Here is a 26,466-nt window from a genome sequence, read left to right on the forward strand (position 1 = left end):
GGAATGGACAGAAAGCACATGAGGGGTACCTCAAAGTTCAATCCTCTGACCCAACCTATTCAATATCTATATGCTCTTAAGAAATCAGAGTAGTTGCTGTCACTATGCAGATGATGCACATCTCTACATTATGATGTCACCATGCAACTCTGAACCCACCAAAGCACTGAACAGAACGATGTGTTTATGTGCCGTAACTTTTTCCAGCTGAACAGAACCAAAATTGAAGTTATTGTCTTTGAACCCGAAGAGGAACAATCTAGGGTCTGCACACAGCTTCAGTTATCACAGCTAGAAACAACCAATCTGGCTGCAATGATAGACCCGGACCTGAACCTTCAGAAACGCATAAACACAGTTCCAAAGTCGGCCTTCTGTTCCCTGAAGAACATTTCTGCGATTAAATAATGCTGCAGCAGATCTAGAGAAACTTATCCGTGTGTACATCTACAGTCAGATTGATTACTGTCCACTTTGAAACAACAACGGAAGAATTACATTGTCTACATTGAATATCTTTTAAGTTGGGTGCCATCTACCTTCTCGACACTAAACGTCACAAAATCCTGTATCGCACAAAAAATCTGCTGATCAACGTATAACAAGCTGATTGTTTTATAGTGACTTCCCATCTGCATCTCAGTGGGACTTGGCAGGCGGGTGATGTGTCTGTCTGTCCACGGTCTGAGCCACATGAGCTCATCTGTGGGAAGGAATCAGACCTGCCAACTCAAAGGTTTACACAGCCTGTTCAGTCAGTCTGAGCTGTACTCCATCTCCACACACCTGGCTACACTAATTTACGTGACTCTAAAAATTGAACAATTTAACAATGTGATGAGCCTGATGTGTGTCCGTGCTTTTGAGGCAACGCAAGACCATGACTCACATTTACAACCAAGGACTTCTGTGCATGTAATCACAAACAAGGAGCAGACTCTTTTCATGTTGGTCTTTCTGCCATCTTTGGCTTTCATTGGTGGACAAGTTTCAGTTAATCCACTAGATTCACACAATAAGTCATTAAATTCATGGCAGCAACAAATGTAAACAGTTAAATGGAATATGTTCATAATTCAGTCATGGAGCTAGCGCTCATCTATCAGCCAGTCAGAGGTCTCCCTTATCGTCATCAGAATAGTACTGGAAAAAATATTGTGATAAAAGTCACTCCATGTCGCCTAATGTGTGTTGGTGAATGCACTTTGCATTGGTTTTGCCAGAGACTGTCAGGTTCCCCACAGTGACTAAGAAACAGGAATCAATATGTCACTCTTGTGTAGATGTAAAGGCAACCTGAGGATTTTTCGTTATTTCTCCAAGAATGGGGTGAAGAGGGCCAAACATAAATACCAGCAAATATACATTTTTTGGCTAAAACTTGCCTGTTGCTTCATAGTCATCACATTTTATTCTTCTACAATGTCTTCAACAACAGTTTGCGTGACGACATCATTACTCTGAGGACCCAGTGGAGCTAGTGTTCTGCTACTCTCATCACGGCGTTCTCTCCCCGACTTTGTTTTGCTGTTCCTTGCTTACCTACCCTTTGCCCTTCCCACCATCTCCTCCCATCTGCATGCTGCTCCTTTCATTCGGTCCCTGCTGAGAGACGACTGGAATGTCTCATTTGCCTGAGAGGGTCATTTTAGCCTTCTCCTCTCGGATCGCTCCGTTCCCACTCTCGTCCCGCAGAGACTAGTCTTTTCCCTCCCTTTACCGACGCTCTGCACCGGTTTCTTTGGCATCCTGCTTGCATGTGCGAGCCAAGGGAAGGCAGCTCTCCCAAGAGACGCTCTAAACTGTCTCTTTCACAGTTTTCTTTTTTTTTCTCTCTCCCGTCTGTCCCTGTGAGGCTCGCTCTTAAGCGTGCATGAAGACGCTTCCCACTTTTAGTAGAAGCGAGAGATTCTAATTTTCTTGCCCTGCCTAATGAGCTTACCCTTTGCTGAGCAGCTTTCTGCGCTGCAGCTCGTTGTCGTAGAGGGTGCTGCTCGGTGGGAGGGGAATCAGGAAAACAGGGGAGCGGGTCTGAGAAGAGGCAGAGCCCCTCTGTTTGTCTACCAGGACCACCTCTGCCTGAGCCAGGACTGCGGCTTGGACGTAATCTCCCCCCTCTGTCCCTCTTTCTCTCTTCTCTCTTCCTCTCTCACTACCTGACTTCCACCCTCCTTCTCCCTCACCGCCTGTCCTGAACACTGACAAAGTACTTTTGTAGCTGCATCACCTCTCTGCTCCTCTCCTTTCTCTTCTGTTCCTTCTCTTTCACTTCTTTGTGTCCCTGGACTTTTGTTGCGAAAATGTACCGGAATCCCTGGATCTCAAATTACCTGACTCATGTGAAGTTTTGCAGCCAAGGTAAGAGCAGTGACTCGGAGCTTAGATTTAGAGCACCGACTGGGAGCATGGGGACAGGTTACTCTGGTTGTGGGCTGGGAATCTGAGCTTGTGGAAGTTGGCAGGCGACAAACTGCAGACTCTCTTCTCTCCCTCTGTCCAGTCAGCCGGCCTCGCACTGCAGCTGCAGCTTCCAAGGACACTACGCAGCAATGCAAAGACACTCAGAGTACTGCAGGGGTCTCTGTTTTTACTCAGTGGAGGGGGGGAAAACTAGACCAAAAAAGTTTAGGACCATCGTTAAGCATTTACTCATTGTCCACTTGTATTGGAATGGACCACATATTGACTCTTATCAATATTCTATGTGCCTTATTTTAAATGTCTCATTGTTTTCCTGTTAATAAACTCTTTCAGTAACAAGATAACTCATCACAGCAGCTTTTAAACAACTTACTAATCCATCCCAACTGCTGCATTCATTGGCAGCAGCAAGTTCACATTTTCTAATGAAGAGCTTCACTTTAAAAGCTGTTGGCGGAGTTTACCTAGGGAATCCATTCATGCCAAAAGAAATCTCTATTAGATATTAGAAAGATGATGCTTTCATCTTAATTATAGGTTTCAGAAAAAGCAACTAACTGCAGACCTGAATTCTGATGCACAGAACAGCTTTCTTGCATTTCTAACACTTTGTGTTTGTCAGTCTCTTTTGGTCCAAGCAATGTGATTATTGGTATACAGATGAATCGTGATCTAAAAATTCAATGGCAGATTAGAATATCAAATATTCTGTTAATATTAATAAACGTCATCGAAGGTACATCGGTATGTTTCAGTACAACAGAAACTTCAAAGGATTTGTAAAGTTATGCCTGACAGTGTATATGTAAGCCATGAAAACATTTTTTTGTAAAATAAAGTAGCTAAATGTGGTTTCCATCAGTGATTGTATACTCTTCTGAGTCACCAATGAGTCTTCATCACTGACTTATGAATGACATATTTTGTCCCTTCAAGAGTTTTTGCTCCAAAATGCTTTTATAAACACTGCTATAATGTGCCAACATCACCTAGGAAACACACCTTTGTGGTTTATTCATATAGGAATATCTGATTCAAAATGTATAAAAGCAAATATTCCATAAACTCTCAAATATCTTCTGAAGATCTTTGCATAGGGGAGTGTTTGCTAAAGTCTGAGGCTAATGCTAACTCCTCTCATTCCTATTTTGATATGACTTGTTAATTCTAACATATTTTCTTGAGTTTTGCAGTTGATGATGGTTACTCTTATTGATTGTAAGGTTTTACTTATGCTTTCCACCATATAGCTATCTCTGGTCAGAGGCCTTCTTCTCCATTAGTATCTTTTCATCAGTGTTCTTTTATTGTAAGCATCGTTATAAAAGTTGGGAAAACTTATTTTGAGAAGGAATAAATATCATATTCATTAGTTAATATCCACATATTAAAAAAATTCTAGGATATTTGAGGAATTACAGTGGATTTCTCTGTCAGCATTTTCCACATCCCAGCAGTCATAAAATGTGCTTCCATCAATGTTTTTTTTTTAACATCTACAAAAAAAATCAAAATTACTTTAAGTTTTGCAAAAAAAAAAAAAAGTACACTCACTTTAGGTGGTTGTTGGCTTTTTTTTGGAAAGAGCTGATGCACTGAAGGAAAGACTGAAACATATTTGCTGAATAAGTTCCAACGTAGAAAACAGGGCTTGGCCCTGTGCCTTACCAGAAGCAGGCTAAAAATGTCTAATTCCAAACCTCCATCTGGGAGGTTAGAACTCTCTCCGTTTTTCAAAGATGTGTGGTCCATGCTAGTTTGCTACCTTTCTTTTATGTAGCCTTGTTGATTCGCTTCAAACCAGTGGATGATGGAAGCATGTCTAATTTGCGTTGTTTTTTCTGCAAAATCTTAAAGGTTCGCTCATAATTCCCATGACATTTGGATGGAAACATTGCTATAGACAAACAGGAGTTTAGCTAGTTAATGTTTGGGTCAAATGTTACAAATTTGACAAAATATCACATAATAGATGCATAATAGTATATTTGATGTGATGTAGAGTGAGATTTTTCAGCTGTTACTAAAATCTAATGTTCCTCCAGTGCTGCTTGTCATTTGGAAGGTTCTTTTTTTGTAAAATCTTGGACTGGCTGTGTACATATATACACACTTTTTTTCTCAAAGCATGGCACTGTAGACTAATGAGAATGACAAGATATTGTTAAAGTAGATCCAGATTGCTGAAACATGTTTGGTAGCTCTCCTGCTGTCGATGCATCTCACTCTGTTTATCTACCTGAACAGAGCTGCTCCTCTAGCCAGAAACGGTTGAAAACCTTCTTTGAGAAGTATTTCCTCTGTCAGTCCCTTGGCCCTAACTTTTACTGCAGTGTTATTCATTGAACTGATCAACAACAGCTTTTAAGGATTTTAGTATTGAGGAATAATCTGGGGTTATATTGACTTGGGAGTCTCTGAGTAGCAGGCGAGGCTTAGCCCTATTTCCCTTAGATGACCCGCTACCTTCTACATTAAGGCTCAAACCAATGCGAATGAACAATGTTGTCTAGTTCATCACTTGTCAAATCTGTGGAATAATAGATTCTGTCTGCTGCCACTTCTGGTGTGTGTTTGGTTATGTTAGACATCTGACCAAACACTGCTCTGTTCCAGTATTTGAATGCCTCTCATTCCCCCCATTCTCTGTAATATTTTCTGAGTGGGAGCTGAGTGTTGTTCTGCCTGTTCTGTGCTTATCTGGAGGGGAATCCACAGCAGGCGGTCCACAGTTAGAAGCTTTAGTGTGAGCACTGAGGCTGGCGGGGGGGACATGGGGGGTGTCCTCAGGCTTGTTTTAAGGCTTTGAGGTAGAATCATGTCAAAGTAGTCCTCTGTTTTCCATCAAGAGTGAGCCACGTGGCCAAGCTAATTTTACACATGGACACAGTTGGCTTGTTCATATCTTTGTTAAAGCTAACATTTGATGTCACTGTATCCAATTTTAGATTTTTTTATTTTTATTTTTTTGCCTCCATGAAAGCTTTCATACTGTGTGTGGATGGTTTATTCAGAACTTTCCGGACCGTTAGAGTAGGTGAGCAACTGTAAAGTTTGTGGCTGTTTTTAGGACGAGGCTTTGCACTTTGGCATGAACGCCAGTTGACTTAGCGGCATGTTTCCGGTTCGGCTCACTGTAATTCTTTGAATAAAATGTAATCCTGTGAACTTGGACTCTTGCTCAGAACCTGGTGGTTCTGCTGTTACAACACTCGTTAACTTTTAACCGTGGCGGAAGCATGTGTTGACATCTCGTATTTTAAATTATTGGTGCAGTAAAATCTTGTGGTGCAACTTCTTTGTGGTATTTGTTAGTGAAGTCTACTTTATCAAGTGGTTCTGATCCAGCCTGGACTGAAACAATTCTTCAACAATTAGAGATTCTTTAGTCAACTATGGGCTGTTTAGTTCAGCCCATAGTTCCACAACAGATTCTGTAACTTATTGCTTACACATCAGTTAACTTCGTCCTTTTCCATCATACAAGTTGAGATCACTTGAGTTCATATGAGCTTTCGTGGGATTGTAGAATTAAGAGGGTGTGGCTTTAAACTCATGACATTTAATTAATCAATATAAATAAGATACTGCAAGTGTTTGAGGTTCTCCTTTAGCTGCATTCAGTGGTTGAAATGCAACTAAAATTTTGATTCCATCCTCCAGTCTGAACCCCCTACTTCAATCTTTTCACCCCCCTCAAAAAAACTCAGATCTGTACCTTTTCCATATGTGGTGCTAAATCAGATGGTTTTAAAAGCACCTGCAGTCTGATCGTGTTGTTGTATCCAACTCTCTCTCTCGCTGCCCTGTGAAATTTAGATACTTCAGGTTGTAAACTGTTCACAAAGGAGTCTGATTGCACTGACAATTTATTAGCATGAATTGCTAATAAAGCATGAAACTAAACAAAAGATTCAGCAAAAAAACAAAATAAACAGCAAAACCTTATGTGTGAATGTAACCTTAATCACTGGTTCCGCAGTTCCTTAGTTCATCTTACAGTTCATAGCCGTTATGGGAATGTTACTACCTTTATGACGGTGTAGTATTGGTGAGTCAACTTCCTCTGGGATGTTTGAGTTCATTGTGAGGCATAAAAAAAAGCTGAAAGTCACAGAGACTTGTGAAACCTGATGGCTGCTGATCTTTAAAGGTGTTTATGTCCCTACAAATTCATCCCAAAGTCAGACCATGCAGCAGAGAAGCTGCTATAAACCAGAGAACCTCTTCTCTGACTCTACACCAGGGGTCCATAAATGACCTACATCCTGATTCACCTGATGTCGTATGTAGATCTACACTGACTGTTATATTCAGTTTTTGTCTGGCTTTTTTTTTTTTTTTTCAATTTTGGATCTTTTTTAGGACTTTAAAACATACTTTAATTACACCTGCCTGTGTACATACCTTCCCTCCCTGGCAGGTTTTTATTGTAATTAAGAATTTGTTCTTGAGAACTCACCTGATTAAATGACGTTTAAATAAAACTAAAAACTAAATTAATATTGAAAGCTAGCATTTATGAATTAGCTGCTTGCTACAATTGCATGTGCGATACCCCTGTTGCATACTTTGACTTTAACATTCACCATGCAACACAGACATTTTAGTGACTACACTTAATGAAGAAACTGACTGTCTATGACTTACCAAAGTATTTGAACCATCCATTGGAATTTTCTCAACCTAATCTTGTCAACAAAGAAACCAAAACAAGCAAACAAAAAAAAAGCCTGCTCAGATAACCAGGATTATCAGTCAGGATCCACAGGGAGCAAGTTTTGTTTTCCTAACCAGTATTCCTCCCAGCTGAAACAATACTCGGCTACACCCTAATACATCCCGACACAAGACCCTCTCTAAATTACTCTCCTTATTTTTCCCCAAATATTGTTTTGCTTTGCTGGGTTTAAAGCAGTAACCTCATCTGGAAAAGAGGGCAAAGGCAGTACCACTGGAGAAAAGATGTTTTGGGGTTGAGCAACTTTATAACCTTTATAGCCACTGCTTACAACTTTATGAGTCACTTTAGTCAGGGAAACGGTCTTACGGGCCACCTAGGATTGATCAGATGGAGACAGTCCATCTAAAGCCCTTAAATAATATTCAAAATTCTTAAACTTTTCCACCCACAAATATTTTTTGGGAACTCTTATGATGGTCCAACACATATCATAATCAAAGTGGGAAGAAGGAGGTTTTTATTTTCATTTTCCAACTTTAAAACCTATGACATGGCCAACCACCTGAAGTGATGAGCCATTGATCAGATAAGGTTCATGGCATCTCTGACGGAACTTCAAATATCTAAGACGCGGATGGAAGAATCGGTTGACAGGATGCTGATTGGGCGCTCATTGAAAGGTTTGCAATAGAAGAGTGGCAAAAATGAATTCAGTTATAAACTTAAATTAATCAAACACTCTCCATCCAATATGATTAAGCTGTTCAGCAAACATTTCAGTGCACAACTGGTAAGAGGCGTACGCCAAGAAACCTGTAGATGTAATTACACTCAGGTGTTGACAGAGGAGAGCATTTGGGGGATGGGGAGACGATGAAAATCATGAGTCATTTCCCTCTCAAATGTTGCGTAATTTAATAATCCACTTTGGGATCATTTTTAAATCAAATCCTGCAATGTAAAATTCCAATAAAATGCATTAGAGTTTGTAGTTGCAGTGTCAGTGTGGGGTGTACATGCTTCAATGATTTGTGTGCACGTGCATGGCGAAAAACTAACGGGACAACTTTTTCGTTAATTAATGAGGCTTGTTTGCCAAGAAGCAACACACTGACTCCTTGGTTCAGGTTAAGCTTTCCAGTCGGCTTGTTTCAGCCCATGAAGACCTTCGGCTGAAAGGTTCTGCTATTCAGACTGGAACTAATGAATGAAAACGGAGTCATGCCTAATCATTTCGTCTGCCCACAGAACTCGGGAGTGAGACCCCCGTTAAAGCCAGCAATCCCAGGCTTCTACAGAAGAGAGCGCTGAGGTAAGAAGAGAGGCAACAAGTTTTATAGAAGTTTATGTTCAATTTTCTTTTTCTTCTTCTTTTTTTGCTGTGTAAACCAATAGAAAGCTAAACAGACATGCCGACAGATCTCTGGACTTATTTACTTGAGTGTTGCAATATTCTCCTAAACTTAAACAGTTGCTTTGGTAAATTGTAGTTTTGCTAGCAGCCAGCTGTGCATGAGCTTTTTTAGATGAAAGGTTGTAAATATCTTCAAAACATTAAGTTACAGAAATGTTCTCGTGTTTGCTCAGTGGTTCCAAATGATTCTTCAGTGCCGGGTTAGAGGGCCATCATTAACTGTGTTTCTATTACCACTGGTTGTAAAACTTAGTTGATGATCCGCTGATGTAGAAAAAAAAAATCGCAATTTTGCAATCGCAGCATTTCCATCAAATAAAAAAAACACAGTTAAAATCACACATGCATAAGTTTGTTCACATGTGAAGTCATTAAAAAAAGTAGGTAACATTTTATTTGACGGGTTGTGAATAAGACTGTCATTACACAGTCATAACATGACATAACACCTGTCATGAACGTGAGTAAGTCTTCATGAATATTTATGACTGTTGTCATAAAGTGTCATTTGGTAAATCATGACACTTTTAATACAAAGTTGACATTATTCAAAATGTCTTTGTTATGACAACTTGACATTAACCAAGAAATCATGAACTGACATAAATTTGTTATAAAAGTATTACTGATTAAACTTTAGCTTTAATAACATAAAGCTATGTAATTTTTAATGTTTAACCTAAGCTGAAAGACCACCTCAACCTAGCAGCAAAACTTATATAAAAAAAGAGTTTCTTTCAAAATGTCCATGTTTCCATTAAGCAAATTTATTTTTGTAATTCCATTATGAACAGTTTTATGGTCAATGGGAATGCAGCTATTGTTGAATCCTAGACTTTGATCTGAGTTTAAGGACTAGTTTAAGGAAATGCCTCCTGGTTGCTGTGGGATTTAATTTACCATAACACAGTGTGATGTTAATTCATGCAGCCAGGCTTTCTGGAGTTCCTTCTGGAGCTGTATGGAGCCTCTTTGGAGACACCAACCCAATCCTGAACTTTGCAAACCATAGTATAGATATAGGCAGCATTTCAGAATCGTATGTTGAAATATTTCAATATGAAAACAAATACTGGCTAAATATAAAAGTACCTATTATATGTATCTGTTCACAACCATTCTTGGTATAATAGATAAAATCACAAGATCTTGTTTTCTTTTTTTTCTTCCTAATCCTGTTATTGGACACGTCCTGCCAAGCCTGCTATAACTCTGCTGCAATTTTGTGCTTTTGTCTAATATTATTAAATGACTTTTTTGTGTTGTGACAAAAATGATTCCTTGTGTCAGTGCGAGGTTGAAGGTTTAATGATCAGGGTGTACAACTAAAAGTTGACTGACTCTTCCTGATCTTCACAGCACCACCGAAAGGGTGTAAAAAAAAAATGTCTCACTCCTATTTCAGTAAGAGTTGATCATTTTGTTCCTCAGCTTCCCGAAGGAATTTTCCTACGAGGAAAAAGACGATCCGGCCAAAAGCACCAAGGATATAGATGTTAGTCTCCCCAAAGGTAAATAACATTGGGTTATTTGATCCTATGCGTCTTCATTGGAGGAGGGTAGGGCTGTAGCCACACATGAAATTGGGTTTTGCCTAAGTACCTGAAAAAGATGCCATTCACTTTCAAAGTGGAGGCTATTTTTTATTCGTTTGTGCAAGTGTTGTCGTCTCGGCTGATAATCTTTTCATCAACTTGTCAACAACACAGCCACTTAAGAGCCTTTGTTAAGTTAAAATAAGAGTCTTAAACAATAATACAAGATCTCAACCCTTTATATCTAAGTCAAGTAATAATATCTGAAACATGTAGACATCACGATCTCATGTTACGAGATTTTGTTTTATCCAACTATTAAAGGAGCATGTCTTGTATTTTAGCTTTGAAAACAAAATGTCATATTATTATTAGGTCAGGGGGGCAATTACATTTTCAAATGGGGTCAGATTGGGTTGCTTATAGCTTTTTTTTTTGTCTCCAAATAGTTGGGATTTGAAAATTCTTTTTGTATTTACTCAGGTTATCTTTGATCTTTTGAAACATAATTCTGACAACAAAGCAAAAAAAAAAAAAAAAAATTCATAGCACTGTAAATGTTTCAGTATTCAAAAGCAACTTCATTTAAGATTCTCATTTCCTAAAATGAATGCTCTCTTCTTTTAAGTGTCTGAGTTAAGGAAACGTTTTGAAGGCATTACCACAAGTACAAGTGACTGGGAAATGAACAGGTAAGATCATAAACCCACTCCCTCCATGCTGCAAGAATCTTTAAAAACAGTATGTACTCAGAGCTGAGTGATAACATGTCTGGATGTTGACGGTTCTTTCCATTACTATGAAGAAAGGAACGCATCGCTCGAAGACTGGAGGGCATTGACGGGGAAGTTCATCAGTCCCTGCTGCCCAACTTGGTGGCCAATCGGCTTCTGGAAGAAGACATGCCACGTTACACCAGGGCGTCCGACCTCTGCGAGTCTCATGCTGGTGAGTATTAAGATGAATTATTATACAGATGAATTACTAACTACAGAGAACATTATGTGCTGTTCTCTGTGAAGTAACAGTTCAGCGGTACGGCATGGAACGCTTTGAGAACCCAGACCAGCCTGTGAAGTTTCCCGATCGAGAGTCCAGAGGTCAGTTCAGACCCGACACTCAGTCCTCCATGCACACCGAGCCAGTTCACAGTTCACTACCTACCACTGCTGCCCCAGAGCAGGAGTCTAAAGCTGCACGCATTGCCCGCTACAAGGCAGAGCGCCGCAGGCAACTGGCCGAACGCTACGGCATCTCCTTGGATCAGGACCTTGACCCGGATTATGCGTCACGCTACACCCGCATACGGAAAGAATCCGATGGCTCAGAGAGCCGCAAAAGAGGAGAACCTTTAAGGGATGAAGGCAGGGATGCCAACCTGAGCGTCTACAGTGGTGCTGTGGTCGGTAGCCCGAAGCCAGGCAGCTATGCGACACCCCAGAGACACCCCGACCCGGTCTACGACGTGGCTCACACCAGGGTGGACTCGTTCTCCGAGCGGGAGCGGCTGATGAATCTGGAGAACCAACGCCGAGCCGTTCCGCCCGAGTCCACCACTTCGTACATGGATGTAACGTCATCGTTCTCTGCCAGGATGCCTGCTAAAGACCCTGTGGCATCGCTGCCACCCAGCTCACCAAAGATGAGCAGGCATTCCTCACTTTCCTCACCCAAACATGCCGCATTTCCTGGGGATATGTTCATCGAGCAGCAGGCACACAGCATCCTCAGCAGGCAGGGGTGAGTACTCTTGATATCCTCCGGGAAACTCCTTGCATGTTTCAGTAGGATAGGCTTCTTTAGTAGATAACAGTAAGGAATTTCTTCTCCTTCATCCCCAACTATACGGGGTTGAAGGAGAGCACCCTTGTAGCATTCTTAAATAGTTTTACTTGCTGTGATTACATGAGCCAACTTTTTTAAATGTGTTTGTCATGCCAACTCTATCTATACTCTACCTATATCTACATACTGTATGCAATATATTTGCATGTTACGGTTTTATTTCACTTAGGAAACAACATGTTTTGTTCTTTAAGTTCCCAAATGAGCCGCTCCTGGCTAAGTTGTTTCATAAGAGCGATTTCATTGGCTGTTGGGATGATGCCAGCCTCTGGTTTTGCATTCATCTGTTGCTCTGAAAGTGAATCTCTGCTTTTGGAACAGCACAAATGTCAACTTTACTGGCATAAATTCTTAAGTTGGGTTTAATTATTTCATAGCATAGTAAGTGAGTTGGGGCAAGGTCATTTTTACAGTGTCAGCCAAATGATCTGAGGTGCTCGAGGGACCAGAATGAACTTTTGCTTTGAATTCTGTTTTTGTTTAGAACTGACTCGCATGCTCAAAGTTTTCATTTCAACCAGGGAATATCTCCTTAGCACTCAGAGATGATTGTTCTGCTTCCACAAAAATCTTAGAATTCAGCCAGTTTGGATTTACGTGCAGACGTAAGTGTTGAAGGAATTTGTGAGCACCTCTAAATGTTCCTGATGTGTTGTAAGAGCTCCCTGACCCAACCCAAACATTGACCAGCCCATAACCCTGCTATGTGCAGCTACAGAACAAACCTATGAAGATGCATTGCTCTGTTCTTCACACGACCAGATTGTCGGTGCTCATCCATCTGCGCTCATGTCCGCTTCACCCTCTCAATCTGTCCTCAGTGTCCCTCTCAGATTTCAAAACTTGGCTGGGAAGCAACTTCCTATGGTGCAGGGGTGGATGTTTGTTACAGGCTGCCTCAGCGCGACTCCACGGTCACACCTCTGACCCACAGCTGGGTTTGATCAAAACCAGCCCAGCATAAAGATACAGAAACGAAGAAAACCTCTTCTCCCGGGATCCGTGGGGCTAATGTGGGGAGAAACAGTTAAGGATATGTTTGATTTGAACCTGAACCTCAAAAGTCCATTTTGACCTTCTCAAAGTAGCTTTTCCGTTTGGACAGAAGTATATTAAAGAGGCAGCATTATGTAAAATACTACTGTACTTCTCAGTGAAATGCTGGTTAAAAAAAACATTAAAAGGTTAACAGAGGAGCGATGTTGTGATGACTTCCTGAAGGCGGCGTTTCAGAAAGAGCAGGAGTTTCTCAAAACGACAGAGGCCCGATTTTAAGGCGTTAAATTATAAAGTCAAATTTCATTTGATATACAGTATGTAGCATTTTTTTTAATTACAGATCAAGGTAACAGTTACTTGACTATTTTATCAAACGATGCCATGTGACTGTAAAACACATAATTAAGGGGGTTTTCCCACCCGTTAGTCTGGCAACATTTGCTACAATTCCAGTTGCTGTGGTTCTCTTTCACACTGCGCTGTGTCCAACCAACCAACCTCTTTGAGTAACCTGTTCACCCCCTTGAATGTGGGATCTCCAGAGCAAAATCCACTGAAGGAAACACAGACCCCTCTAAAAAAAAAAAAGACTTTTGGCACAAGTTCCTTCTTCACAAATTATAAACAAAAACGGAGTGGTGTCAGATATAAGTGGTTGTAGGATTTCTCTTTTTCCTTTGGCAAGCAATTTCTCTCCTGGCTTGACTAAGATATGTATAGTGGAAGCTCGGGTTATACACAGACCTAAATATGTGACTATGCAATAATTCCCCACCTGCTATTTATTCTAAACGGGATCGGATATTCATCTGATCTGAATTAGTCTTTTTGGTCTTAAGTCCTAAGTTCCTCCAACTGAAGTCCATTTATCTTCAGCTGTGTGTGACGTTATTGTTCGTGACTTTGTTTAATCATGAGAAGGAAAATGATCTTTCTGTGTGTAGAAAATTATATTTTACATGAAAAGATTGTGAACATGAAGACCACAGCTCCTTACATAAGAGATTGGGGGGTTCCATTGTAGCTAAGGTATGTTCTAAAACCACAGAAATGGTGAACTCTGTAACCAGGCAGAAGTTGTTTTTTCTTTTTTTTAATTCTGGTGACCAGGTTCATTCCTACTGTGGTCAAACTCAATGTGTGTGTAATGTGGTGGTGTGTAGACCGCTGCAAACCTTTCCCCACATACCTGGTCACTCACTCGTGTTTCCCACTGGATTTTTTTATGGAGCAGTTCGGGAGTGGCCTTTAGCGCTGATTGGTTCCTCCAGACTGATGCTGAGGGTGACACCCACACCCTCATCAACTGGCCTTCAAGGTACACACACAAAGGCTGGTTGCGTGTCCCCCTCCCCTCATTGAGCCGGACTAAAACCCAAACTCACCAGGCTTCATGAGCAGCTTTTCTGAACCTGTCAGGGACTCAGGACTGTCATACCATTTACTCAGTTTGGGCTCCATTTAGTTCCCTAAATAGAAGAGAAATTGGGTCACCTGACATCATCATCATCACTTTCATAAGCCCATCGGACCATAACTCCATCTTCTTCACGCTTCATTTGCCTGGTATCTGGTTAATATTTATACAAAATATAACTGACTGAAAGATTTCTATTGTTACTTACCCTCTGCTCTTATATGTGTTGATTGTGCAGTTTGTGTGCATCCTACTGTATACAGTGCCTTGCAAAAGTATTTATATCCATTTGCTCTTTACATTCTAATCACTTTATAAGCTCAAGATTTACTGCATTTTATTGTGAAAGATCAACACAAAGAAATGCATAGCAGTAATTAGGAAGTAGGAGGAAATGTCTGCATGATTTCCCCACCTTCTTAAAAAATAAAAATCTTGTTTTCAAAAGTCACTTAATTTGTAGATGAGACATGTTGGGAATAAAGTTGGCAAAGTTTAACACAATGAAAGCTTTTAAATGGTGGTGGCAGCATCATGTGGTGAGGAATGGGAAGAAACCTCTTGGATACTTTAAATTACTGGAGAATTGACCATTAGTTCACCTTCCTACAGTAAAGCACTAAACGTACAAGCGTACAAATGTACTTTCTATTTCTACTTCTACAATAGAAATGGAAAGGAATTAATGTAGAATTCCAGTAAAACTCTCCAGTTGTTTGTACTGTGAAAAAAATTGAAAAGGACAAGGGGTCAATACGTTTTGCAAGATACTTTCTCATTCATGTATTAAAAATCATGATTTACATCCATTGTTAGCATTTTCTGACTGCAGTGGATTCTGTATCGTCCACCTTGATGAGCCTCAACATTGTTTTTAAGTAGGGGTGCACCGATTGCAGTTTCCTGACCAATCACAGATCTTTAGACTTGCCAATTCTAATATTGGCCAACACAGATTTCACTTACGGTAATTTTTTTGTCTGAGAAGTCACTAAAAATAGCAGCAAAGTTAACCCACAAGCTGGCAGCAGTGGGGTGACAATCAACTCAACTGACCACCTCGTTTGTGGGTCTGTCAGTCAGTCCTCTCTCACAGCAGAGCAAAAGTGGACAGTGACTGATGCGGAAATCTGCCAAGAGCCAATCTCCCAAAATTAAGAAAATCTGTGCTGATTTCTTGGTGTGCCCCTATTTTCAAGCCATTTACCCACTCTGGTTATGCTCAATATAGGATGAAACAAAGTACTTATTAATGATGATGTTGTAGTTTGTTGGTTACTTTCTTTGTAAAAGATGCACAATAATGGAATGGGAATAACAATATATGTATTGATGAGCCTGACTTGGCAATGCAGGTTTTGGATTTTCAGCCAGGCTGACTTAACAATGTTTTTCCCATTATGAGTTTGTATCTGCTGTTTTTCCACCAACATTTCCCAAATGGTAACTAGCTCTTTGTTTCCCTGAAGAATAAAAGTTAGGGAGAGGCTTGCCAGAGAGGATGGGCACCAGAGAAATCCAGAGCCGGAAAAGTTCACAGACATCTCTGGATACCACAGACAGCTTCAGCACCGACCCCAGACTTCTGCTCCAAGCCGCTACCACGGAGAGCCAGCAGGCCCCCAGCAGACCTACTTCCACTCCTATCACGATCCTCAAGGTCATTTCAGCAGATCTAGTCACAAAGGAGGAGAGGATATTGGTGGTTACCCAAGTTACCTGTCTATGACCTCTGGTCCAACGATCAGAGCCGAGCAGGACCAAGAAAAGTGGACCGTTCCTGATGAGACTGAGGAAACGGAAGGGGTGAAAACGGAGGGTCTCCTGAGGAGCAGGAAAGCTGTCTTGCCTTCAGAGATCCGTCGTAGGGAGAGAAGTATGGAGGACCCACAGAGAGGAAGAAGTGAGGAGGAAATGGGAATGTACAGCCTCAGCCAGGCTCGGGATGCTGCTCTAGAGGAGCACCCAAGATCTGGACTAACGGGCAGAGCCAGAACAGAGAAATCTGAGCACAGCGCCTCTCTGCACCCAACAGAGTGGAGACCTCGAGGGCAAGAAACTGTCATTTATGTTCACAAAGTACCGACGGCAACCCACATCCATCCCCATGTAATCCAAAGCATCCCCACCTCCAGGACTGCTGTCAACCACTTGGTGTCAGATGTTAGTTCAAGTCAAAGGAGCACTCAGCTGCAAGACTTCAGAGAAGTCCAAGAATGTGATGGTGTTGGGACCAGAGAGAGTCAACAGGACCATCGGGTGTCTGTGGCCAAGCTCAGGAACTCGTACATGGAGAGCACCACCACGCCTCCAAGCAGGCGCAGGAACGACCTGTAGGTGGAAAAGCTGAATGTTACATCACCGCTGCTTACCGCCTGGCTGCTACGGAAGCTTCCTAACTAACATCAGCTGGCCACTAACACTAACAAGCTACTAAATTATGTGTGTGAAGTTGACATGAAAGCATATTTAGAGCTTGCAGTTACTAAACTCTTAAAACCGTACGCTAATCAACTAACTAAGCTAACACTAGGCTTCGTGTGGAACGATTACGTCCTTAATCCCAACTGTGCCTGGTTCTACATCAGCCCAGCTTTCACTGCTAACTTTCATGCATGGCATTGCTTCTGTGCTGGACTTGAAATAAAGGTGTGTCTAAAAAGACACATTTGTGCCACCATATCGCTTTGTTCTCCATTGGGCTCTTTATCTGGTGACCCCTCTCCCTTTGCACTCCCTCCAGTGATCTTAAGAATCCGAGTGAACATGGAGTCTACCAGGCACCCTGGAGAGGTGCTAGGGAAAGGGGGCACCAGCCTCTGCTCTATATCTGTCCCGGGGAGAGTCGAAAGACCTCAGAAAGGTTTAGGACTCAGCCTGTCACTTCTGCTGAACGGCAGGAAACTCATAGGTATTTCTTTACACTCGAGAATGCATGACTCGGAGAGAGGATGCTAAATAAATGTTCATGACCGCATGTTAATCAAATTAAGATAATCAGATATGTTATTTTTAATCCTGTTCTGGTGAGTAGTTCTGATTTTCTCATTTGCACTGTATTGTCAACTATTTAATGTTTGAATCCATAATGAGAATCTTATGTTTGTTTGGGTTTCCATCTGACCAATAGGAGTAACTTGATAAACGACCATGAACACACTCTTTAATTTTGCCCCTCACTCTAACAACATTAGGAAACAAGGAAGCTTAACGACCAAACGTTCCTCTAATTGGATTTTGGCAGCGATCTTGACGTGTGACCACAGCTCAGAAGCATGAATTGACCATTGTGAGAAATAAGAGCCAAAGATCACACAAAAGCACGGACTTCCTTAAGGCCGTTTAATGCTCCTACTCAGTCTGCTTTGCTGTTGCCTTGTTCCATTCATTTCTTTCCTGCAAACCAGAAGCAACTAACTTTCTTTGCCTCTTCTTTCACAATCAGTCTCTACTCTTATTTTGTTGCAACTTGAAAAGTAGCTTTTACTGATTTTCTCTTTTTTTCTTTACACTTTTGAAGGTCCTGTGTGAGCTCAGACTTTGCCTCCACAGAAGGTAAGTCATGTTTCTGTTTGATTCAAGAGAGATTTCTGAGTAGATCTTAAATATCAGAACAAGCTAAGTTGATAGATTTTCACTGTTTTCAAGTATGTGCTTTCCAAGGACTTGGTGTATTTATGAGTGATCTTTCTCTCATGAAAAGTTTTCATTTGACTGTAGTTCACACAACAACCGATGGTTGATGGATGAAATGGAAAAGGTGGAACGCCACCAACAATCTTCCCATGTGTAATGTCTTCTGACAACAGGACATGTTCTGATTAACATTAAATAATCAAATGGTGTAAATTTAAGCAACTGAATAAGATGAATTGGTTTCTCTAAAGCTGTGGTCAAGTGTCTTGCATTGTCTATGTTAGAGTTGGGCTTAGTCTTTCTCTCAAGCATAGGAGTTAGACTCTTGGTGTTTGTTTGACTGTAGGATTGGATTGGAGATGGATAGATGGCTTTGGGTCTCGTTTTCCATTACACAGGTCCTGTTTCAATCTGTGAACTTGGAGCTTTATCAAAAGGCAAAGTTCCAGATTTAGTGCTCTTCTGGAGCCCATACCCCTTTATCAAGACTCTATGTAGCTGGTCAATGCATCTATGGTTGTAGCAAAAAGGTTTGCGTCTCAAGGATTGACAACAGAATCATCGATTTGCATCTCACCAGCTACTACGGTCTCCATTAATTAATAAATTTTTTGCTTGGATGAGGTGGGGTTTTTTTTTTCGGCTGCATCAAAATTTTGCAAAACTGCTTTTTCGCATCATACAAGTCATGTGGTAGACAACAGAAAGTTACTACTAGCATAAAAGATGAAGACAGTTGTGAGTTTCATCATTCACCTAACATTGACAAAGTTTTGCGCATATTTGTAATGGAAATGCAGCGAGTGACAAAAGGGACGGAGCAGACTGGAGTTGAGGTCCTTCAGTGTTTCCAGCAAGACACTGCATATCTTCTATAAATCGGTTGTTGAGTGTCATCTTTTCTGCTATTATTTCACATATTTTAAGGCAGTAGGACTATTTTAGTTTGCACAGAGATTTTTATTTCATAAAATGAAGGGAAACACTTTAGAGTCGAGTTTCAGAGTCATTAACGGTGCTCACAGTAGCATAACACAGCAGCTACTCTCAGGGCAAAAGCAACTCATCTGGTTCTCATAAACACACTTTTCAGCCAGGACACTTTTGTACTGACAAGATTTATGTGCAGCTGAGTCAATCAAAGGAAATAGTTGTTTGGTGATGTCATGTGTCTTGCACAACGGGTGTGTGTGTGTACGCAGTAATGACACACACACCTGCAGATCTCAAGTCTTAATGTTTAATGGTTTATCTTTGCTGCCAGCTATAAAATGACATCTTTTCATGGAGACGTATACTTGGAATAAATGTAAAGATTATCCTGTAGTAACACTAGTTTGATTATATTTTGCACATTCCATCTAACAAGTTCAGGTCTGAACTTTAGGAGCTTCATAAATCGACATACACACGAGAGAAATAGTTAAAGCTGACATCTGCTAGACTTTATCCAACTCATGGAATTAATAAACAAACTTTTCCTGTCCCATGATTTTAACCCTGGATAATTGATCCCAGCACAGAGTTGGGGTTTTTTTTCTTCAGCATCTGGGCTGAACAAACATGAAAGTAAGTGTCCTGAAAGTGTCTGAACTGCAGCTCAGGCATCTGATTTTATGCTGCTTTCATCAACAGTTGTTTTTGTGAAACTAAAACAATGAGAACTTTACGATTTTTAAAGAAAACATGTCTGTGATTTGAAAACGGTAACTCGGATCTCAAATGAAGTGCAACAGCAAATTCAACCCCACTGTTCAATATGCTGTAGGTGGCTTAAGGGAGTGATATTTTCCACCTGCTTCCATGCACCACCAACATGTTTTTAACACCTACTACTTATATTGATGTTGATTTACAGTGCTCTCATATACAAAGGCCAAACACCACATGCACCATAGCGTTCTCATTACTTTATTAACATGCCTGAATGAATCTGCTCAGAACATTAGTGTGACCAATTAACATTTTTATAGTTCCTCACTGAAGAGGGATATCAGTAAATATTTTAGAGGCAACAAATCTACAGTAGTTTTGCTGAACCAAATTATTTGTTTTTATTTTTTCTATCCAGTAAAGACAGATTTTCCAACCTTTATTCTTTGTGCTTCACTGTTTCGTGTAGCTGATGATGAAAAGCTGGACGATCGAGCCAAACTGAGCGTGGCAGCGAAGCGCTCTCTTTTCAGGGTGAGTTGCAGCTCCTTCCTTAGTGCCCTTTGGCCTTCTGGTTACTTTAAATTACATCCTGGTTTCAAATGCAGAACTCGCAGACATGTGCTATTAATAAAAGACACAAATATCAGCTCTATCTGATGTTGTGTCTTGACTGTTTCCATGTACGGCACAGACTGAGACACAGTAGTGCATAAATAAGTGGAAAAACAAGTATGCATTTTATTTTATTTTTTAAATTACGGTTTGGTTGGTTTGCATACTCTTTCCAGTTTTGATGGATTAACCAGTTCTCTGTCACATGTCCAAAGTTTTAAACATTATTTTAGAACCTAACCTTTGTTTAAACTACAGATGCACCAATCTACTTTTTTTACTTCCGATGCAGATACGAGTTTTGGTATTGATCGATAACAGTCTGATACAGAAAATTCTAAACATAATATAAGATAAATAATGAAGCATAATGTTGCTCATAGCACAGAGCTTAGAATGAGACTGAATAGATCCACTTTTATGGATCGGGCACATTGTCACCAATACCTGATCTAGAAATTTTTTTCAATATTGGGACTGAAACAAATATTAGAACAGTGCGTCTCTAGCCTGATATGACTAATTTGGGCCCCGTGTTAGTTATATGTTTAAGTGAGATAAGTGAGAACTGTGAGTTTTCTGCCACTTCACATTATAGGCTCTACTTTGTGTTGATCTGTTTCATAAAATCCAAATAAAACACAATAAGTTGGTGGTTGTTATGGGTCAATGTGCTAGCTAATTAAATAATAAGTTCTTACTCTGATTTCTGATCTTGCTGATATAATCAAATTGATTTCTTCCCTTAACATTGTCTTCCCATTTGAGATGATCCTACACGGCTTACTGTATTTATTTATGATAATCTCCTGTGTTTTTTTTTTTTTTCTTTTCCAGGAACTGGAAAAGAACATTGATGGAGGAATTCCCAAACCGCGCTCCAGGAATGCAGCAGTGGACAGAAGACTGAGGCGGACACAGGACCGATCCAGGACTCAGCCGGTCACCACAGAGGAAGTAGTCATAGCAGCTACGTGAGTTCTGATGCTGAAACGCCTCACACAGAATCCTGTTGAGCGAAATCCAGCCGATCAAAAGCTGGAACAACATGAGTCCATCAACATCAGTCTGAGGACTAACAGCCAGGCTCTCAGACGGTTGGCTGTGTGCCATTAATAGATCATGTTTGAGTTCAACTAAAACCAACTTAATGTAAGAGTTTGTCATCCAAGCTGATTAACATCCATGTTCAAGATTTCATTTTTCTTTGACTTTCATTATTTTCAGATGACATTTTTTAGTATTCACACCCTATTGAACCTTTTTCCCTTTATAAGCACAAACTATTATGTTTTACTGGCATTTTATGTGACAGGCCAACACAAAGTCGTTTCTCAACGTGAAGTGAAAGGAAAATACCTCAGTGTTCATCTTTTTGGTTACGTCTCTACAAGCTTTCCACATCTAGACACTAAAATATCTGCAAAATATTCAAAGTTCAGTCAGATTTGAAACGCATGATCTATGAAAATTAATTCTGTGTTCTTCCCAGATTCTCTGAACAATTTGGATCTGGACTTTGACTAGACCATTGCAGCACATGATTATGTTTTAATCTTTATCAGTCGTGTCCAAATTATAGCTGAAAATACTGATTGGACACTTTTTTGTTTTTAATTAAAAAAGCAGAAATACTTCCCAGCAAGAGAGTAGTGTGAAAAAATGTAGAACTAGAACTTTATCTTTTCTCAGGAATTACAAATGATCTTAAATCACTTTTTCTTTATTTAGATATTTTCATAGGAAAGGTTTCAATCATATAAACAAATGTCTGCATCTACCACATGTAGACTGCAATTATGGTACACAAATGATTCCATGAACCAGACTTTGGACACCCTGATCTAAAAGGTTCCATGGTGTCTTGTGTTGTACTTTAAGGGTTTTTGTCCTGTTGCACATGATCCTTTTTTCAGCTCTGTTCATCTAATTTGCGATTCAATCGTCCCCACAGCATGATGCTCCCATCATGCTGTGGGGTTTGTTCAGGGTGAAGGGTTAGTATGATGTTTGGTCACGGACCACAAATGAAAGTGAAGAGGGTGAACACAAATACATGGAACAATTTTAGACTTATTGTTTTGTTGTTGTTTTTTTAAAAATGTGATACCATGCATCACTCTCTTAAAACACATGTTCTAATATGTTGGCTTTCCCATGAAATTCCAAAGCAATATATTAAAATTTGTGTTCATAATGTGAGAAAATGTTGAATTTTCAATTTTTTACGCTTAGAAGTCACTGTAGTTCTATCATATTTAAATAATATATGCGTCATCTTTGTATTTTCTCTACCACCTGTGGGTGTGTGCGTGTGTTTGTGTTGCCCCTGACCTAGTGCCCCCTCTCAGACTGACCCGACATCTCTAGTGTGTGCTGATAGCTACACCCTAGTTTGCAGCAATACCCTCCCCTCTCACAGGTACACAAATGCGTGTGTATGTGTGTGTGTGTGTGTGTGCACGAGCATGAGAGACTGAGTCATCCTTAAATGTCTCTGCTGATTGTGACTGGCTCACTACATCATAACACCCTTCTCACATCTGGATGGCTCCATGCAGGATGCTCTCTGTTATTTAAGCTTTGATGCCCTCCTGTGTTATGAGGGGAAATTGCATGATTACTTTATATATTATACTTTGTCTGGCTTATATAACTCACTGTGCTTGTGCAACAAACATGTAAACTTGGTTTGTGTTTGAACAGACCTGTAATATAATGCAGCATGCTGCTTACCTGCATGAGCTCATCTTCACATTATCCTCCCCTCAGCCTGCAGGCGTCCCTCCAGCAGAGCTCCGCAGCCCGGCACCGAGCGCCGGCTTCTCAGGAGGCCCGAGGCTCAAAGCAGGCGTCTGTGATGGAAGGAAGAGTCGAGACGGCGGGTCAACACCCCGAGGAGCCGGACGTCTGCACCCTCAGCCTGGCGGAGAAGATGGCGCTGTTCAACCGACTCGCTCAGCCGGCGAGCAGAGTCACCCGAACCCGAGGAGACAGCCGCCAGCGCCGAGCCAACGCTCGCTACCAGACGCAGCCCATCACCGTGGGAGATATGGAACAGGTGGGGGAGGTCTCTCTAGTCACTCCATTTGACTTGATGATACACCAAAATGTAGGTGGTAGGTTAAAAAGTTGACAAATTATTAAATATGAAGTTATGTGTTGATTGAAGACATTATTTACAATTGCCAAAAGCTGTTAAAAGAGGCAAACCTAAGAAAACAAAAAATCAATTAAAATAAATTTTGTACTTTGATTGTTTCATCCTAATTAAAGTGTAAATTATTTTTATCCTTTATCCATGACTTGTCACTTTATTCGCTGAAGTGTTTTAGCATGTAGACTGGTAAAAACCAGGCAGTGGTTACAGAGTCCCAGTGAATTAAATAAAAAGTCATCTGACCTCAGTCTCTCTCTGTTCACATACTGACCATACTATGTTGCTATTTTGCTTCTAATTGTTGAAGTTCATTTTTACTATCACTGTTACTGGTGTATAAAAAAAACTTATAATAAACAAACAGTGCTTAGTCTGGTGGGACAAATAAAGCCTGGTAGCCTGCCAGGCTTGCAATATACTGGGGAAAATCCTACTCACCCGTAAGTCAAGTGCTAATTACTTTTAACATTAATTTGTGCAATCATAGAAAGGATGTAGGTTTCAGATATTTCTTTTGCTTTGTCTGCTCTTTAGACTTTGGGTGAGATTTTTCAAAGTACCTTCAAAGGTGAAGATTTCTAACCACTTTAGGATTTACTGAAGATTTTGAAATTGCATTACATATGAAAGAGTGTAGGGCTGCAGGCCACTCTGATGTGCAGCTGCTAACTGAACCAAAGTTTTATGAGGTGCGAGAGCAGCCTTGGAGGTTTTAATTTTGGACAACGTGTTGCTCTGAGTGTGTGAGAGCAGTTGCTGCAAAACAGGGTTTTACTATTTCAAGACAATGAATTGACATTTTAAACCTGTTGGCACTTAGTATGGTTAGCATTGTAAAACTGCTTAATCTTGGTGTATTCCTTGGAGACTATGGATCCCTGAATTAATGCTAAGATGTCCATGAAGCTTTCCAACCTTTTCAAATCCAGTGTGCTCTGTGGCAGAGGTGGAAAGCTCATGAAAATAAAACAACTTTGTTAGACTCTATTCAATCTTCCCTTCACCTGCTTAAAGTTTCACTTTCTTGCAGCCCAAATCAGAATTGCCTCTACATACCGTTAAAAAAAACAGTCAACTTTTAGCTCTGGCAATGCCAATACACATTTGAGCAGAGTCAAATCTGTATTAATAACATTCAGAATACTTTTTCACCTACTTTCTGGAAAAATAATAAAAGGTACTTTGGTCACTTTGGCCAAATTTCCTGTAAGACAAATCTTAGGCAAATCTTCCTCTTTTTCTTATGCAATGTTTCATTGTTCAATTTACCTACTAGGATTGAGACAATTATGTTTTCCTTATTGTTTTCTTGTTTTATCTTAACAGTTCTCTTGTAAATGAGATCTTTGAAGTTTGATCTCGGTGGGACAACCTGCATAAACAGAGGTCAAATAAATAATAAATGTGGAGTAAGACACAGATTTGTCCCTAAAGAAGTAGATTACAGGTTTGTCAAGTCTTGTACAATGAGAAGAGATGGCAAAAAGATAAAAAAACCCCTCTTTGTGCACTACTTTTGATCAATATTGAGTTTACAAAGCGGTAAACTTTGTAAACTTTGTGGCTGTTTGTGCTATAGGAGCTCTCAGATTCAGACAACATAGACGATGAACAGGATCTGTGTGACAGCCCAGTTGAACAACTCCAAGTAAGATTCCTCTGAACAGTCGGTGCGTTTGCATCAGAGGACGACACGTTCTCTAGTCAGAAATGGCCGCGCGTTGCACCGTTTCGTCCGTCCTCGTTGCTGTGATTGCATCAGGAATGTGCGCCGCATGGCCTTGCTTCTGATGAAGTGCCCACTCGGCGCTGATCATTGCCTGTAATATGGAAAAGCATTGCTGGTACCTGCATGGATGTTTCTGCCAAATGTAGTGCATCACCAGGAAGGGAGTTAAAAGGGACCTTTGTGGTGGAGGGAGGAGTGAGAAAAGTTTATCTGGAAGTAACTTCAGGGAGAAAAAGGAAATGAATTAAAAAAAAAAAAGAAAAACAGATTTCTCACAGATATGGTTTCTTGGTTCTGTTTTTTCTCTTTCTGCAGGTTTAGAGGCAGACTTCCACAGTTTTAATTTGTGTTTTCTCCTCTACTCCCATCTTCTTTTGTTTTAAATATTTTCCCCACCTTTTCTTCTCTATTTTTTGTCTGTCTGTTATATTTGAAATAAAGCCAAAGACATTTCTAATAAAGATTTATATACACAGTTGAAACTAAGTATTTACATACAGCGAGTCACAAATATTCAAAAATGTTCTCACTGTCTGAAGTTAAATCAGACCAAAGTTTTCTTGCTTTAGCTTAATCAGAATTATCAAAATTATTTCTATTTGCTAAATGCCAGAAACGTTGTTAAACAACAAAGTGTTGTTTTATGTGATAGTGATAGTTAATCTATCAGAACTTTTTGTAAGGACACCTGAAAGATTTGACCCCAGTGATAGTTTAATACCGACCAAATTTATTTTAACTTTTGAATTCAAGGAAAGTTGGAAAAAAAAATTCTAAAAAATGTCCTCTCCAAAATGGAAATAATTATGGTAATTCTAGCGAAGTTGAATAAAATGACAGTTTGGTCTAATTTAACGTCGGTGAGAAAAAAGTTTATTTTTTCAGTGTATGTAAATATCTGGTTTCAGTTGTATATATAATCTAATGGACATTGGAAATGTCCAATGGATTTCTAATGTAATGGGCAGAGATGAAAAAGGGAGAAAGATGGGAAAAATGTTTAAAGAAAATGGGAACAGAGGAGAGAAAACAAGTTTTCTGCCTCTAACCCTGCAGAAAAGGAGAAAAACAGATTTCTTTTGGTCTCTACGAATGTTTGCTGTTGCCTCTTATTGGCTGTTGGGTTTGTGGTATGATTTTTGAATGCATTAGTGAAGCCAAATGCATTGTGTGGAGGGAGATGACTTGTGATGTGCAGGACGGGCTGCCCTTTGATGCTCAGGAAGTGCAGTGAGTCAGTCCGGCTGTGATTAGTCAGCGTGATTCTCCTCAGCTGCCTGAGTGTGCACTTTGTTTAAGCTCTCTTTTCAGCTACTTTAGCAAAACTGACCCACATCTTGGTGAGCTTTCTTTCATCT

The 26,466-nt window shown here is 40.2% G+C and overlaps 1 protein-coding gene across 10 annotated transcripts in view; it reads left to right on the plus strand.

The window, feature by feature from the left end:
• Positions 1-1,717: 1,717 nt before the first annotated feature.
• Positions 1,718-26,466, plus strand: part of svil (supervillin) — a 49,280-nt gene continuing 24,531 nt past the window's right edge. For 3 of the 10 annotated variants that reach the window (XM_023326030.1, XM_014470968.2, XM_023326036.1), the window contains exons 1-15: positions 1,721-2,358; positions 8,354-8,417; positions 9,951-10,030; positions 10,683-10,746; positions 10,860-11,002; positions 11,077-11,794; positions 14,133-14,216; positions 15,785-16,648; positions 17,059-17,226; positions 17,836-17,870; positions 20,074-20,138; positions 21,057-21,193; positions 22,558-22,641; positions 22,992-23,280; positions 24,959-25,027. In XM_023326030.1, the coding sequence (XP_023181798.1) occupies positions 2,301-2,358; positions 8,354-8,417; positions 9,951-10,030; positions 10,683-10,746; positions 10,860-11,002; positions 11,077-11,794; positions 14,133-14,216; positions 15,785-16,648; positions 17,059-17,226; positions 17,836-17,870; positions 20,074-20,138; positions 21,057-21,193; positions 22,558-22,641; positions 22,992-23,280; positions 24,959-25,027 (2,922 nt within the window). In that variant the 5' untranslated portion in view covers positions 1,721-2,300. Of the gene's footprint in view, positions 2,359-8,353; positions 8,418-9,950; positions 10,031-10,682; positions 10,747-10,859; positions 11,003-11,076; positions 11,795-14,132; positions 14,217-15,784; positions 16,649-17,058; positions 17,227-17,835; positions 17,871-20,073; positions 20,139-21,056; positions 21,194-22,557; positions 22,642-22,991; positions 23,281-24,958; positions 25,028-26,466 lie in introns of all 10 variants that reach the window. The other 7 variants (XM_023326029.1, XM_023326028.1, XM_023326031.1 and 4 more) reach the window with 7 other exon arrangements.

The sequence above is a fragment of the Xiphophorus maculatus genome, chromosome 21 (genome assembly GCF_002775205.1).
Source record: "Xiphophorus maculatus strain JP 163 A chromosome 21, X_maculatus-5.0-male, whole genome shotgun sequence".
NCBI lineage: Eukaryota > Metazoa > Chordata > Actinopteri > Cyprinodontiformes > Poeciliidae > Xiphophorus > Xiphophorus maculatus.